We start from the raw sequence: 13,151 nt of genomic DNA, 5'->3' as shown, positions 1-13,151 counted from the left end.
TCATTTCTATATTTTTGTTACAATTAAATTTATTTTCTTCTAATTTTTATTCTAAATTTATTAGTGTCTTTTACATAAGTCTAGTCATGCTCTTCTTATATAATTTAAGCTCTTAATTTAATTTAGGATGTTTGTTATATTATATGATTTTTACTGCATTCTCTCATTGGTATTTTGTCTTTCTAAGGTATATAACATGATAGATTTTTAAAATTAGAAGTTAGTATAATTTAATTAAATAACATATTTTAAGGTAAACTTTATTACATATATTTTCCAACTATAATTAATGGTGTAGAATTATAATTGAGTATAATGAATCAATTTTATTAAAATATATATATATATATATATGTTTGCATGAATGAAACTTATGCCTTCCTTATTTTCTTTCTGATTCTAATTCCTCAATTTTGTTTATTTAATGTAAAATATATATATATATTCTTTCTCAAAGTTACATTATTTCAAAGTTTATTATTTCTAATTTACTAATCTTTCTTTTTATTTGTATTTTACCTCTCTGTGGATACGACATAGCCTGATTACTACTGCGACCGCTTAGGAGTTTATTGAGCGATATTAATTGGTCTTATCTATGGATAAACCTTGTGTAAGGTCACTTACCCAATCAAACGAAGACACAAAAACTAAGGTAATATTTGGTTGGGAGTATTAGAATGAAATAGAATGGACATGAATCAATTGTCATTCCATTCCTTTGTCTAGTTGCATTTTAGAGTATTGGGATATCATTCCAATGGAATGGTTTTTTCATTATTTTGGTAGAATGACTATTTCATTTGAAAATAGGAGATAAAATCATTCCAATACAAGAATGAAAAATATTTAATAATTTTTATTCGCATTAGTTTTTATTCTGTTCCTATTCATTTTCACATTTTCATTCCTCCATTTTCATTCATTTCAACCAAACATTACCTAAGAGTGTGTTTGGTTGGGAGTAATAAAAACATAATAACATAAATGGCAATAAGAATAAGAATAGAAATAAAATGAAATAAAATTTTATATGAACAAAAAAATAATGATTTTTTTTTCATCTTTCATTAGAGGGACATTTCCTTCTTTATGGGGAAGGAATAACCATTCTACCAAAATGATAGAAAAATCATTCAATTGGAATAACATGTCAATACTTTTAAATGCAAATAAATAAATAAATAAAATGAAAATTGATTTATTCCATTAACTCCAATCAAACATGACCTAAAATATATGATGTGATATCAACCACTGGAATTGTTCCCTTCTTTACAATCTGATTATTGAATTTTGATGAAATGAAATCTTACTTATATTATATATGGATTTTAACTACCCATGCTTTTCTGATTTGTAAGTACCTACTAGTCTTCTTCCCCATGATTTTCCCAAATAAATATCATTTCATGATCTTAGACATTAAAATATAAATATAATATATATACATTATTAAAGTAAAAATGCGCTTTATTCAACAATTGATTTATCTGTTGCTCTCTTATTGAATCGTGTTGCTCTACTCACAATAATTGATTTATATACTGATTAGCAATATATCACCTGCTGCCTTGTAACATGCTTTTTTATTGGTGCTTTGAAACTCCCAAAACATTCATTCACCATTACCTCTAATTTGTTATACACTATCTATATGTTAAATAAAACAGCTTGTTTGTACTATAAGTCCCTAAATTTTGTATGTTTTGCTTGGTTTTTTTTTTCGGCAAATTAACTCTTAATCTTTCCATTTGTTGGCAGCCGTGACCCTAGACCGTTAAATGACACACGTTGCCAATAGATAAAAAATTTAGGGATCAATTTATAAAAAAAAAAAATTGGGGATCTACTTGCCAAAATAAATTTAGGAACCATTCATACAAATAAACATTTTTAATAAATATATCATTTTAGTACCTTATTGTTAATCCGAGAACCAACTTAGTTTCTTATTACTTATTTATCTTTTTTTTTTGCGGTAAATATAGCTAATATTTTCAAAATATTATATTTTTATATTTTTTTTTTTGTGGTAAATATATTCAATATTTTCCAAATATTATACTTTTATATCTAATGTACCTTCCGTTAGCAATTTGATTTTTGATCTTTTATAAAAAATTAAGTATAAAAGTACAACATGTTAAATATATTGGGTATATTTAACACAAAATAAAAGATTGGATATATAAAAATACAATATTTTGGAAATATTATGTATTTTAGCCCTCATTCATTTTATTTAATTCATATTATTTTACCACTCTGTTGTTCGTTTTTGTTTCTAAATAACTAGCACCATTTTAATTAATTCTATTGTAATACCTTACATATGTTAAATCAATTCAAGACTTTACTTTTCTACCAATTTTGGTAAAAATATTTTTAATTATAAACAAAATTACTTTAATTTATTTGATTAAATTTACTCTTATAATTATAATATATACATTATGAAACAAAATATAATAGTAATTTTATAATAGGATATTAAATATATATTTGTTCTACTATGATATGATGTAACTTTTGAACTGAAAATCCAACATGATATTATTCAGTAAATAATATATTATTCTCTTTTAGAACTAATTCCACATTTACTAATAATATGAAATCAACATTCCTCAAATGCAAATAAAATCTTAAATATTACAAAATGTATAACATAACAAAGTATATATATTTATATTTAGTATCTTGTCTATTTTTTGATAAATATTTAATAAATAAATTATATTTATTTTGTCATAATAAAAAATATTTTATCAAAATTAGTAGAAAAGTACAATCTTAAATTAATTTATGTATCATACTATGTTTTTTTATTGTTTTATAAATATGTTTTAAAACTAAAAAGAATTTAAATTAAATAAATTAGGGTGATTTTAATTATAATCTTACTAAAATTTGTGGAACATTACAATCTTAAATTGATTTATCATATATAGTGTATTAAAATAGTATTAATTAAAACAATAGAGTACTAAGTTGATGTTAAGACAAACACGGTGATAAAATGTTATTAATTAAATAATGAGGAACTAAGGGTCCGTTTGGTAAAATTTTTGTTTTTAAATTTTTTAACACAAAAATGAAAATAAAATTTTATTTTTATTTCTTTATTTTTTAAAAATAAAAATATGTTTAGTAACTATTTTTGTTTTTTTTTTTAAAAAACAAAAAATAATAAACGTGTTTGATAACTTTTATTTTATGTTTAACAATATAAAATGAGATACTCATTTGAAGAAGATAAGGAAAAAAAAAAAAAAAAATTTAAAAACTGTTTAAAAAAAATTTTTAAGTTAAAAAATTCTATTTTCAAAATTTAATAAATTTTAATTAAAATTTAAAAAAATAATAAATAAAAATAGAGTTACCAAACACATTTTTTATTTAATTGTCAAATTTTTAATTAATTAAATAGAAAACTATTTTTTTTAAGTATTACCAAACAACACCTAAGTTAATACTAAAATAGTATATTTTCAAAGTTTATTTATATTAAAGGGAAAATGTTTATTTTTACAAATGGTCCCTTAACTTTATTATGGCATGTTGGTCAAATTTTTCTTTTTTGCAAATTGGTTTCTAAACTTTATATTTGTTGATAGTCGGACTATTTAACACAGTGTAGGGTCACGACTGCCAACATAAAAGAGTTTAGAAATGAATTTGCTAAAATAAAAAATTTGGAGATCAACTTGCCCAAACATGTAAAGTTTTGGAGCCTGTCATACAAATAAGCCTAAATATAGCTTATTAAACCTAATTAGCACACGAGTTACAATCTTTTAAATTCAATTAAAAAAATTCTCATATGCAACTCCTTTTTACACAATGATTAAGTTGCAGAATATTTTTGCATCTTAAATCTCATCAACACCTTATTTATAGTTTTATATTTAATCAAAATATAACATATATATCTAATATGTTTATCTTTAATGGTTTTTATTAGGTGTTAATGGAGGAAGGGTGTTCTTATAGTCATCAAAATTTACTAAATCCTTTGAACCACCTTCCCATGAACAAAAAAACAAAAAACAAAATGAAACATATACAAGGCCTTTTCCTACTCACTCGTCAAAATATATTTTTATCATTAATCTGTACAATGCCGGATGATGATGATACTGAACACGTAGGGAAATAAAGAAAGCCAACATGAAAATTTGACAAGGAAATGACCCAAATATCTGACTCGATTTTGCTCTTCCCTTCCCAGGACTTCTTATAAGCACCGAGTTTGAGCTGGAGATTCTAACTTGTCATTGCGTCGACTATTAGTATAGGATAGGATGCCTATGCCTGCGATAGCATTTTCCAGATTGTCTTGACCCCTATGGATCCATTTTGTATACACAGCGCTCTGCGTACCCTCCTGATCAATTTCCTTATGAGACCAAGCCTGTCAAATAAACTACTTCACCAGCTTCTTACCTGGAACTGTAAACAAAACACAAGAGACTTTAATACTCGTAAAGCAACCATGTGACTGAGATAGTGGAGATTATTGAAAATTTTATACATTGCAACAGGAGGAAACAGATAAATAAATCTATGTTAGTTTGATGGAGGTCACATACAGAAGAAACAAAAGGTGCATTGGCTGTATGGTCATAACATGCACATTTGAAAAGGCAAATTTAGTCAACCAAATCAATGCATTTTCCATCAGGTGTTAAACTGCAAGTTAATTTTTGAAATATTTTAACTATTTCCCCACTTCTTTATCCCATCTTTGCCATGGCATGTCAATACACGCGGGTTTATTAGATGGGAGCATGGTGTTTGGTAAAGAAAAGGAAAAAGCAATTATGAATATGAGCTAACATTGCCCTAAATAAAGTTTGAACTATAATGATAATACCTCTATGGAACCATGATTTCCGGACTGCCCATCGGATTTGCCGTTCATGTCTCTCTAAGAGTTCATCAATTCTGTGTGATTGAGATAATAAGGGTCCAGAAAATTCAACTTTCTCTCCTTGATCCTGAAAACCCTGTTACACAATACCAGTATAGAGAGAGATAAAAAATCAAAAAGAATGTAAAGTAAAATGATTATTTAATTAAGAAAAGAATAGACAAAACAAAAGTTGGCCTTTATATATTTATGTAATCAACACAACCAACTACTCATTATAAAAAAAATTAATTTTAATAATACACTAAGATTATTTGTGTATTTAATGTACTCATAAATTTTACATCATCAATGGTATTCAATTAGTGTAATGATTTTCAGTCAACAATATCAAAGCTACAGCTATCACATGTAAGGAGCTGTTATTCATAATTGACCACTTGAATCAAGTGCCACAACTTCAGCTATCATTTGGGATGGGTTAGTTCAGTATAGTTCTATCAATGATATGTAGCATTGTTTTTTGATAACAAGGCCAACTCCCTTGTCAAAATTCTAGTTCACAACAAAAATGATAAATCAATCACCATGTTCTTGGGAGACTACAGTGTAGACTCCTTTTGGGAGAAAAAAAAAACGAAAAAACCAGACTATGATGGTTTTTTCAAGAATATTTTACTGAACTGCAGTCCATTTCCTGAATACAGACCACCCTAAAGAAATGAAACAGTTTCCAACAATTTGATAGTAATTCTTTTTCCTCTTCTGCCTCTGTTTATTTTAATTATATTTTTTCTTGCTGAGTGCTCTTCTTTCTTTTATTTTAATTATTTTCTCACATTTGGTTAGAGAGAGAGAGAGAGAGAGAGAGCAGAAGAAGAAGAATATGACAATCAATATGAATAAATGGTCTATTGTTACAACCAAAATATCTATTTATTTTCTAGCTATGACTAAAATTTAGATTTCATATTTTAACAATTTAGGCTCAATGTCAGTTATATTTGATTTTTCATTTACATACTTACCAGATCACTTTTAGTAGGTCCAAGTTCCTCTCTCTGGTAAAGTGCCAAAGATAATTCCTGCGAGTGGTACACATCAGAAGCGTCAAACGAATCTGGTCGTTCAAACTTGCCCCAGTGATTCTGGATGGCAAGCTTAGCAATCTCATATGAGCCATGGCCTCTAGATTCAGTGCATCCCCTATGTACAACATCTCCATTTTCATGTTTCTTCAAATCTAAACTATTCTTTGCATTCAATGAAATTGAAGGTTCTACTGGATTGAAAATTTGTCCTCTTGAAATAGATCGAGTATGGGATCTTATGGAAGCATCATCTTTCCTTCTTTTTGCCCATGCAAAGCCACTCGAAGTAGAAACTTGTAATGGGCCAGAAAATGGAATGTCTCCTTGAGATGCGTTTTTCACATGCAAGACCTCCTCTTCTTTATCAACTGATGATTTTGGCGCATCCCCATCTAATACACCAGTTTCTTCCTTACGAATATGTAGATTACAACCATTGCTTTTACTTGAGTCTCTAGAGAGAGGTGCGGAGTCCTGCAACATAAGATTAACCTGATTTAGTGACTAACATTCCCCACAAACCCAAGCAAGCATATCTACTAATACTTGAAATGAATATAATTTTGCAGAAAAAAGAGACCTCTGATGGTGCCAATTTACTGGTTCCCAGAGGTTTCCTTGTCGTTTTCCTTGTTTCTGTCCCACGAACTCTCCCACTGCTCTTCTTTCTGAATTCGGTAAAAAAAGTTTAAACGAACTCAATAAATAATTAAAGCAATGAACCAGAATTCTTTATTTGAAGTGTACAAAATCTTCAGAATGCATATTTCAAATCCCATGCCTTACAAGGTATATGTATCGGTATCAACGTAAACTGGATGTCCCATGAAAAAGGTATTGCTTTTATGCAGTTATATAATTTAACGAGATCACCGTGTATTTGTGCCATGTTAACCTTTCTCAATTTACAACATAGTACAAACAAGAATAATATATGTTTTTCTTATGAAAAGCCATTTTAACATATGTTATTATTCAATACGGAAAAATTCTCCCTTGGTTCACTTGTTTGAAAAATAACTTCATAATACCAACAAATTCTTCCTAGTTCTACATGCTTAAATTTCCTCACAGCATCAAACAATTGAATGCAACGCAGCACATGGTGCTAACTATAGTATGATTGAATGATTTCCTTTATCACACAATTGAATGACTTCCTTTATCTATATAATATTTATTTTCTTAAAGCTTGCAAACTATACAATTATTTTCTTTAAAAAAAAAATTATCACCTGTTTGCTTCCTCCCTGTTTTTAGCATCAATCTCTTTGCTAGGTGGGTATACTGGAAAGCTTGATGGATCACATGCATAAGGCTTTGTTGAGAAATACTGAAAGTGAAACAAAGAGTGAGCATTTTGTGAATCACTGGGATACATTAATGCTTATTGAAGTTGAAATTTCACAGAAGTCTCAATGTTATACACAGTGAACGATCAATGCTAAACGAAAAAATGATGTAATAGAAGCATCTTTTCATTAGGGAACAAGTATCCACTTGTTACAGTATTTTAAAACAAATTGCCTCAAATACTCCGTAGTTATCAGTAGTGCTTTGCAATCAATAAGACAAGAAAATTACAGTGTAGCTGCATAATTACCTCAGATGCAAGAGCTAAGGAGGCTGTCCCTCGTTTATATGGTTCAATTGAAAGAAGTGTCTCAAGAAGGTTCACATTCTCTATAGGAAAATCTTTAAAAGTCTCTCGTAGACAACTATCATAAGGATGCTGTGGTTTAAAAAGAGTTGCGTGGGGGAGTTTAGATTTTTTCCAGTATTCATCTGGTGGGGAACCACAAAGCTTGAAGATCTTATGTAATTGTTCAACCTGTAAGAAGACAAAGTAAATAACTAGTGACTACCATGACAAAAGCCAGAGAAGACAAACTGAGGAATGCCAAGAGATATCCATAGTATAAGCCATAAGGCTATATTCACTAAAGGTTCAAGAGATCTTGTGAAGGACAAAAGTTGGAAAACACCAAGAAAGCTAAACATTTAATTGTGGCATTCACAGTCCATGTTTCTCACCTGGGATATTCAGGATTGAAAGCTCAGATTTAATTTCTATCCAATGTGACTCATTTTCTTTTAATTTGTAGCCTTATTCAACTAATGCTGCATGTAGAAAAGGAAGTACCAAATTTAAAATTATTTCTACCAAGAAAAACATGTGCCCCATTGTATTTTCTGTGTTATCCTTTTATAAAGTTTACATCCAGAGAATGAGAATACTATGCTTACTAACAGAGAGATATCATCTGACGCAAAACAATTACCTCTGTTCTTCCTTGAAGAATAGGTTTTCCCATGAGTAGTTCTGCAAAAACACACCCAACACTCCAGAGATCCACTGCAGCTCCATAATCTGTTGACCCTAGCAAAAGCTCAGGTGGACGGTACCATAAAGTGACAACACGGCTAGTTAATGGTTGTTTGTGCCCATAATTGCAGAAGTTTGCTAATCCAAAATCTGCCACCTTTAAAATCCCATCGTTAGCCACTAGAAGATTTGATCCTTTTATGTCTCGATGCATTACACCCCTCGAGTGACAATGTTCAATCCCAGATAATAATTGCTTCATGTAGCATTTAATCTGAAAATATAACCAACTTCAGAGATTTACTGTGATTGCAGAAATAAAAGATCACAGAATGAGGATGCAGTTGGACACCACACTAAAACAAAACTACTAGTTGGTTGCCATGGCATAAACTGATGAAACAACTCTGGTTTTGTGCAAAACTCAAATGTTTCACACTTTAATGTGATCTTGAAATGTTTTAAGTATACCTGTGACTCGTTGAACTTGATATCAGGGCAAGATAAGAGTCCAGTAATATCATGTTCCATGTACTCGAACACAAGGTACAAGCTACACGATAGTCGAGAAGTAATTAAGCCCTCTAATTTAATGATATTTGGATGGTCAAGCCTGCGAAGAATCGTGATTTCTCGTGCCATGAACCTTACACTCTCAGGTTCAAAATTGTCAAACCGCACCTTCTTCAAAGCAACTATCTTCCCAGTTTCAAGGTCTCTTGCTCGAAATACAGTACTGTATGTACCCTGTCCAACCTGTTAAAAGTAGTTAAGAATTAACAAGGTCACATAAGAAAAAGACAGCCAAAACGGTTAATAATAAGATGCTGAACAAACATATCTAAAAGAACAATGAGACAGCAGCAGCCATCACCTATGAGCAACAAAGAGAAGAACACTGATCAAGTCAAGAAACACTCCTTTCGGAAAGTAACTCCATTTAAAGTACAATCTCTAAATGATAAGGTTGAGAATGTGGAAACTTTGTAGACTCATAGGCACTTTTTCACAGAATAATCTGCCGAACATTTTAGTTAACTCGACCACGTTTAGAACAGAATTGACAAAAAGAAGCATATTTCAAAAGCTTTGAAAACAAAAGGATTAGTTTTCAAATTTTAAGCAAGTAAAACTTTTATCTTTTTTAACTTTCCCTAGATAGTAATTATATATTATCAATACAGGACGTACCAACCAAAGAACACTTTTCTTTTTGTTTTGAAAGGAAAGAACACCGTTTCAGTTGCCCTATGAAATAAAGACTCCTAATAACCATTAAAACCCAAACAAGAAAACTTCCAAGACCCATCAACGACTAAAAAATTTCTTTTCATTTTTCGAAGAGCCAAGATATAAAATGAACGAGGAACTCGTAATAATATTTTGGAACATCATTTTATCAAATACATATACTTGTGTAAATATATAAACATACACACAGATACGTAATAAGTCGATATAATTAAGAAAAAAACCTTCTCTAGTTTCTCATATGAATCGGCTCGGAGAGGCACCCAGCCATGAATAGCTTCTCCGGCGACGGCGCTGAGCCAAGCCGGCCAACCAGCAGCCACCTGTTCTCCCTCCACATACTTCTGAAGGTTTCCCAATCTAAAGCTCAAAGACTCAACACTTCCACACCCACCCCCACCGTTCGAACTCGCCCTCCCGGACTCACTCAACTCGCTTCCACTGAAACCCACCAACTCACTTCCCCCACTCTTTTTCTTAGTCTTCTTCGATGCCGTCGTCGCCGTCGTAGTACTAGTCTTCTTTTCAAGCTCACCCGCCCCGACCCGGATCCGACCCGAATTCCCCGCATTGTCCCTGAAAGCGCCCGAGTGGTCTATGGCAGGCGTGACAGACACCGCCTGCTTGGAGCTGACGCATCCCATTGCTCCGGGCCACCACCACCACCGACTCAATCACAAACCCGACCCGAACCCGACAGCCACGGAGCAATCCCGACCCGATCCAGGCGGGGAAACGAGCTAAAGGGGGGGTGAATTCAGTGAGTGGCTCAGAAAGATTATAGGATGAGAGAGAAATGGCGAGATGGGAGATTGAATGTGGGCTTTATACATAGCACCATAAGTAAGATAAGCCAAACATAGCAGTGAAGGAAATGGAAATGGTGATGGTAATGGTGGCGTTGAGTTTGGGTGGTGCTTTTCCCATGTCACTTTCTCTCTCTCTTACTTTCCATTCTTTCCTTCACCTCAGTTTTGCGACAATCGCGGGAGATGGCGGACAAAGATTTTTATTAAGAAGACCCTTCTCCTTCTCCCTCCTCGTCCTTCTCTTCTCAACCCATTGTTTCATTTCATTTTATTTTTTATTTTTTATTTTTAAAATAACTAGTTGCGAAATCAACGGGAGCATAATAAATAAATAATAATGAATGGGATATACATATGAGTCTCTTTGTATGTGAAAATTTTTATTCTCTGTTTTTGGAATTTTCCCTGTTCCAAAATCTACGAAAGGTGTCTTTTGTGGTGTGCTGTACAGAACGGGTGAGAGGTCCACATATGGCCTTATTATATGGTATTGGTATGGGTCCCATTTTCATTGCCTTCACAATTCCAAATGAGAATGATGACAGAAATTTTTTTTTTTTTTTATGATAATGTATGTATTTGTGTATATTGTACGTTTGGCGATGGGTTTGAAATTCCATATGAAAAAAAAATTGAAACCCGGTTTTGTTTTCTCATTATATTTGAACGTAGAGTGGGAATGAGAAGAGAGAAATTAGCATAGTTGGGAGTTGGGACTTGGGAGGGAATTGAATTAATTAAATAAGGAAATTAAGAAAAAGGGATGGGGATGGGGATGGGGATGGGGATGGGGATGGGGATGCAATCATAATAGCCTCACTTCTGCTTTTGCTTTTTCTGCTAACCTTTTGTTTCCTTTAGTGCTCCCACCTCTGACATTTTTGTAGGAAAATTCATTACTATTTTGGTCCCACATGTTAGTTTTTTTTTTCTTTTTTTTTAGTTGGTTGGGGGCCACACTTAATAATCAGTCAAGCATCCCCCTAAGCTGGCAGCTCCTAATGGGAAATAAATATCTAATTTATTTGTTGTGCTATGATATGAGATCTAATCTTTGTTTATATCTTTGAAAATTCAGTGGCATTGACTAATTGTTTCTCTTTCTTAGGTGAAAACTTTTGAAGATGGGTGGAACTTTTTTCTCTTAATCTTATAATATAATTTATATATGTATGTTACTTGATTAAGGGTTAAGGAGGAGTGATAATATTGTGATATGCTCTTGACCCCTAATGATGTCTGACATCTTTTAAAGAGTAGTAGTTAGTGTCGTAGCATATATTACAATTTGAATACTTGTTTCAATCTTAGAGCACTAGGGTGAGTCATATTACCCAAATATATAAAATATAGCTAAAATTAAGAAAAATGGGTCTCCATTAGATGATGTATTTTACAAATAATTTTAGATAAAGCTATAGTACAAAGCTATATCTAATGTACACTATTCATCCTTTAACCCAATATTATAATATTAAAATATATAAAGATATTATTAATAGTTATAAAAAATATTTGAAATGAATAAAAAATATTTGAAAATATAATATTTAAATGGTATAGAGAAAAAAATAGAGAATCTGATGTATGGTAAAATGTAAAACTTAAAGGTAAAATAAAAAAATGTGTGTTTTGGAAAGATATTTTAAAGGTTGAAGTAGAGCACCGGATGGGAGTGCTCTTATAAGTTTAGTTGTTTTTTATAAGTGTAATTGTGTGTTTAATTTAAAGGGCTCTCTCTCTCTCTCCATGTGGCAGCATATCTCTATGTTTTAAGGTGTTATTAAAACAAAATTTCGTTATTAGAAAAACATGTTTTTATGATATTTTTTAGGGCATTCACTTTAATTTTTTAGAACATTTGTTGAGAGTTCTTAAAAAAATTTATTTTAGAACACACAGTGCGAGCCCTAAAAATTTATGTGTGTCTTAAAAGTTTGATTTTTTTTTAACAAAAATTCCTAAATTTTTTAAGACACTCATTGAGAGCCCTTAAAAAAATTATTTTAGGACACGCAGTGCGAGCCCTAAAAACTTATGTATATCCTAAAAGTTTGAATAATTTTTTTTAACAAAAGTTTTATTATTATTTATTAAAAACAAAAAAATCACTCAGCCTATTTTTCTCTCTCTCTCTCTCCTCGGATCCCTCTCTCCCCCGAAGTTCCCTCTCTCTCTCTCTCGCTTTCACCTTGCGTTGTCTCTGCCAGGGTCGAACGACTACCCTCCCGTCACCGGCCATCGCCACCCGCCAGACCAGTCGACGCGTCATCCCCCGAAACCCCCAACCCTCGAAGATCGACACCTCACGTGCGGCCTAAGGCCCTCAAGGGGCACTCGAAGTTCTGTCGTTCATGGATTTCTCCCAAACTTTCCGGCCACCTTGAGCCACCACGAGTTGAACCACCACCACCACCATACTCCTTGCTTCTTGGGCTTCAAAACCCACTAAAAATCAGACTCAATGGTCACTGAAGTTTGAAGTCAATGCACGTCGGAATTCATCGTGATTTCCAAACCTTCAAGCGTAGATCCGAGCTCTTTTGAGCCATTTCAAACTAAACCACTGCCACCACGACATTTCCCTTGGCTTGGGCTTTAAAACCCAGTAGTTTGTTTTCCGAACTACCACTTTTGAATAGTGGCACCGCCGTCGTCGCCTGAGCCTCGCTGCCGCCAACCACAACTGTGCTTTGGGCTTCAAAACCCACCCATTAATTTTTTTTTAAATAAAAAATAAAACTTTTCAGGAACTCGCAAACCTTAATTTTTTAGGCTCTCAAATAGAGGACTCGCGC

At 32.1% G+C, this 13,151-nt stretch overlaps 1 protein-coding gene across 1 annotated transcript; it reads right to left on the bottom strand.

The window, feature by feature from the left end:
- Positions 1 to 3,930: 3,930 nt before the first annotated feature.
- LOC133830635 (protein IMPAIRED IN BABA-INDUCED STERILITY 1) lies at positions 3,931 to 10,665 on the bottom strand. The gene is made up of 9 exons (XM_062260651.1): positions 9,769 to 10,665; positions 8,765 to 9,049; positions 8,250 to 8,567; positions 7,571 to 7,798; positions 7,203 to 7,300; positions 6,548 to 6,635; positions 5,905 to 6,441; positions 4,880 to 5,012; positions 3,931 to 4,455 (listed from the first exon to the last, which is right to left on the bottom strand). The coding sequence occupies exons 1-9, from the start codon at positions 10,186 to 10,188 to the stop codon at positions 4,430 to 4,432; spliced, it is 2,133 nt and encodes a 710-aa protein (XP_062116635.1). The 5' UTR covers positions 10,189 to 10,665; the 3' UTR covers positions 3,931 to 4,429.
- Between the last annotated feature and the right edge of the window lie 2,486 nt (positions 10,666 to 13,151).

The sequence above is a fragment of the Humulus lupulus genome, chromosome 4, assembly GCF_963169125.1.
Source record: "Humulus lupulus chromosome 4, drHumLupu1.1, whole genome shotgun sequence".
NCBI lineage: Eukaryota > Viridiplantae > Streptophyta > Magnoliopsida > Rosales > Cannabaceae > Humulus > Humulus lupulus.
The sequence above is the reverse complement of the archived record's forward strand: the minus strand, read 5'-3'. Positions and strand labels throughout refer to the sequence as shown.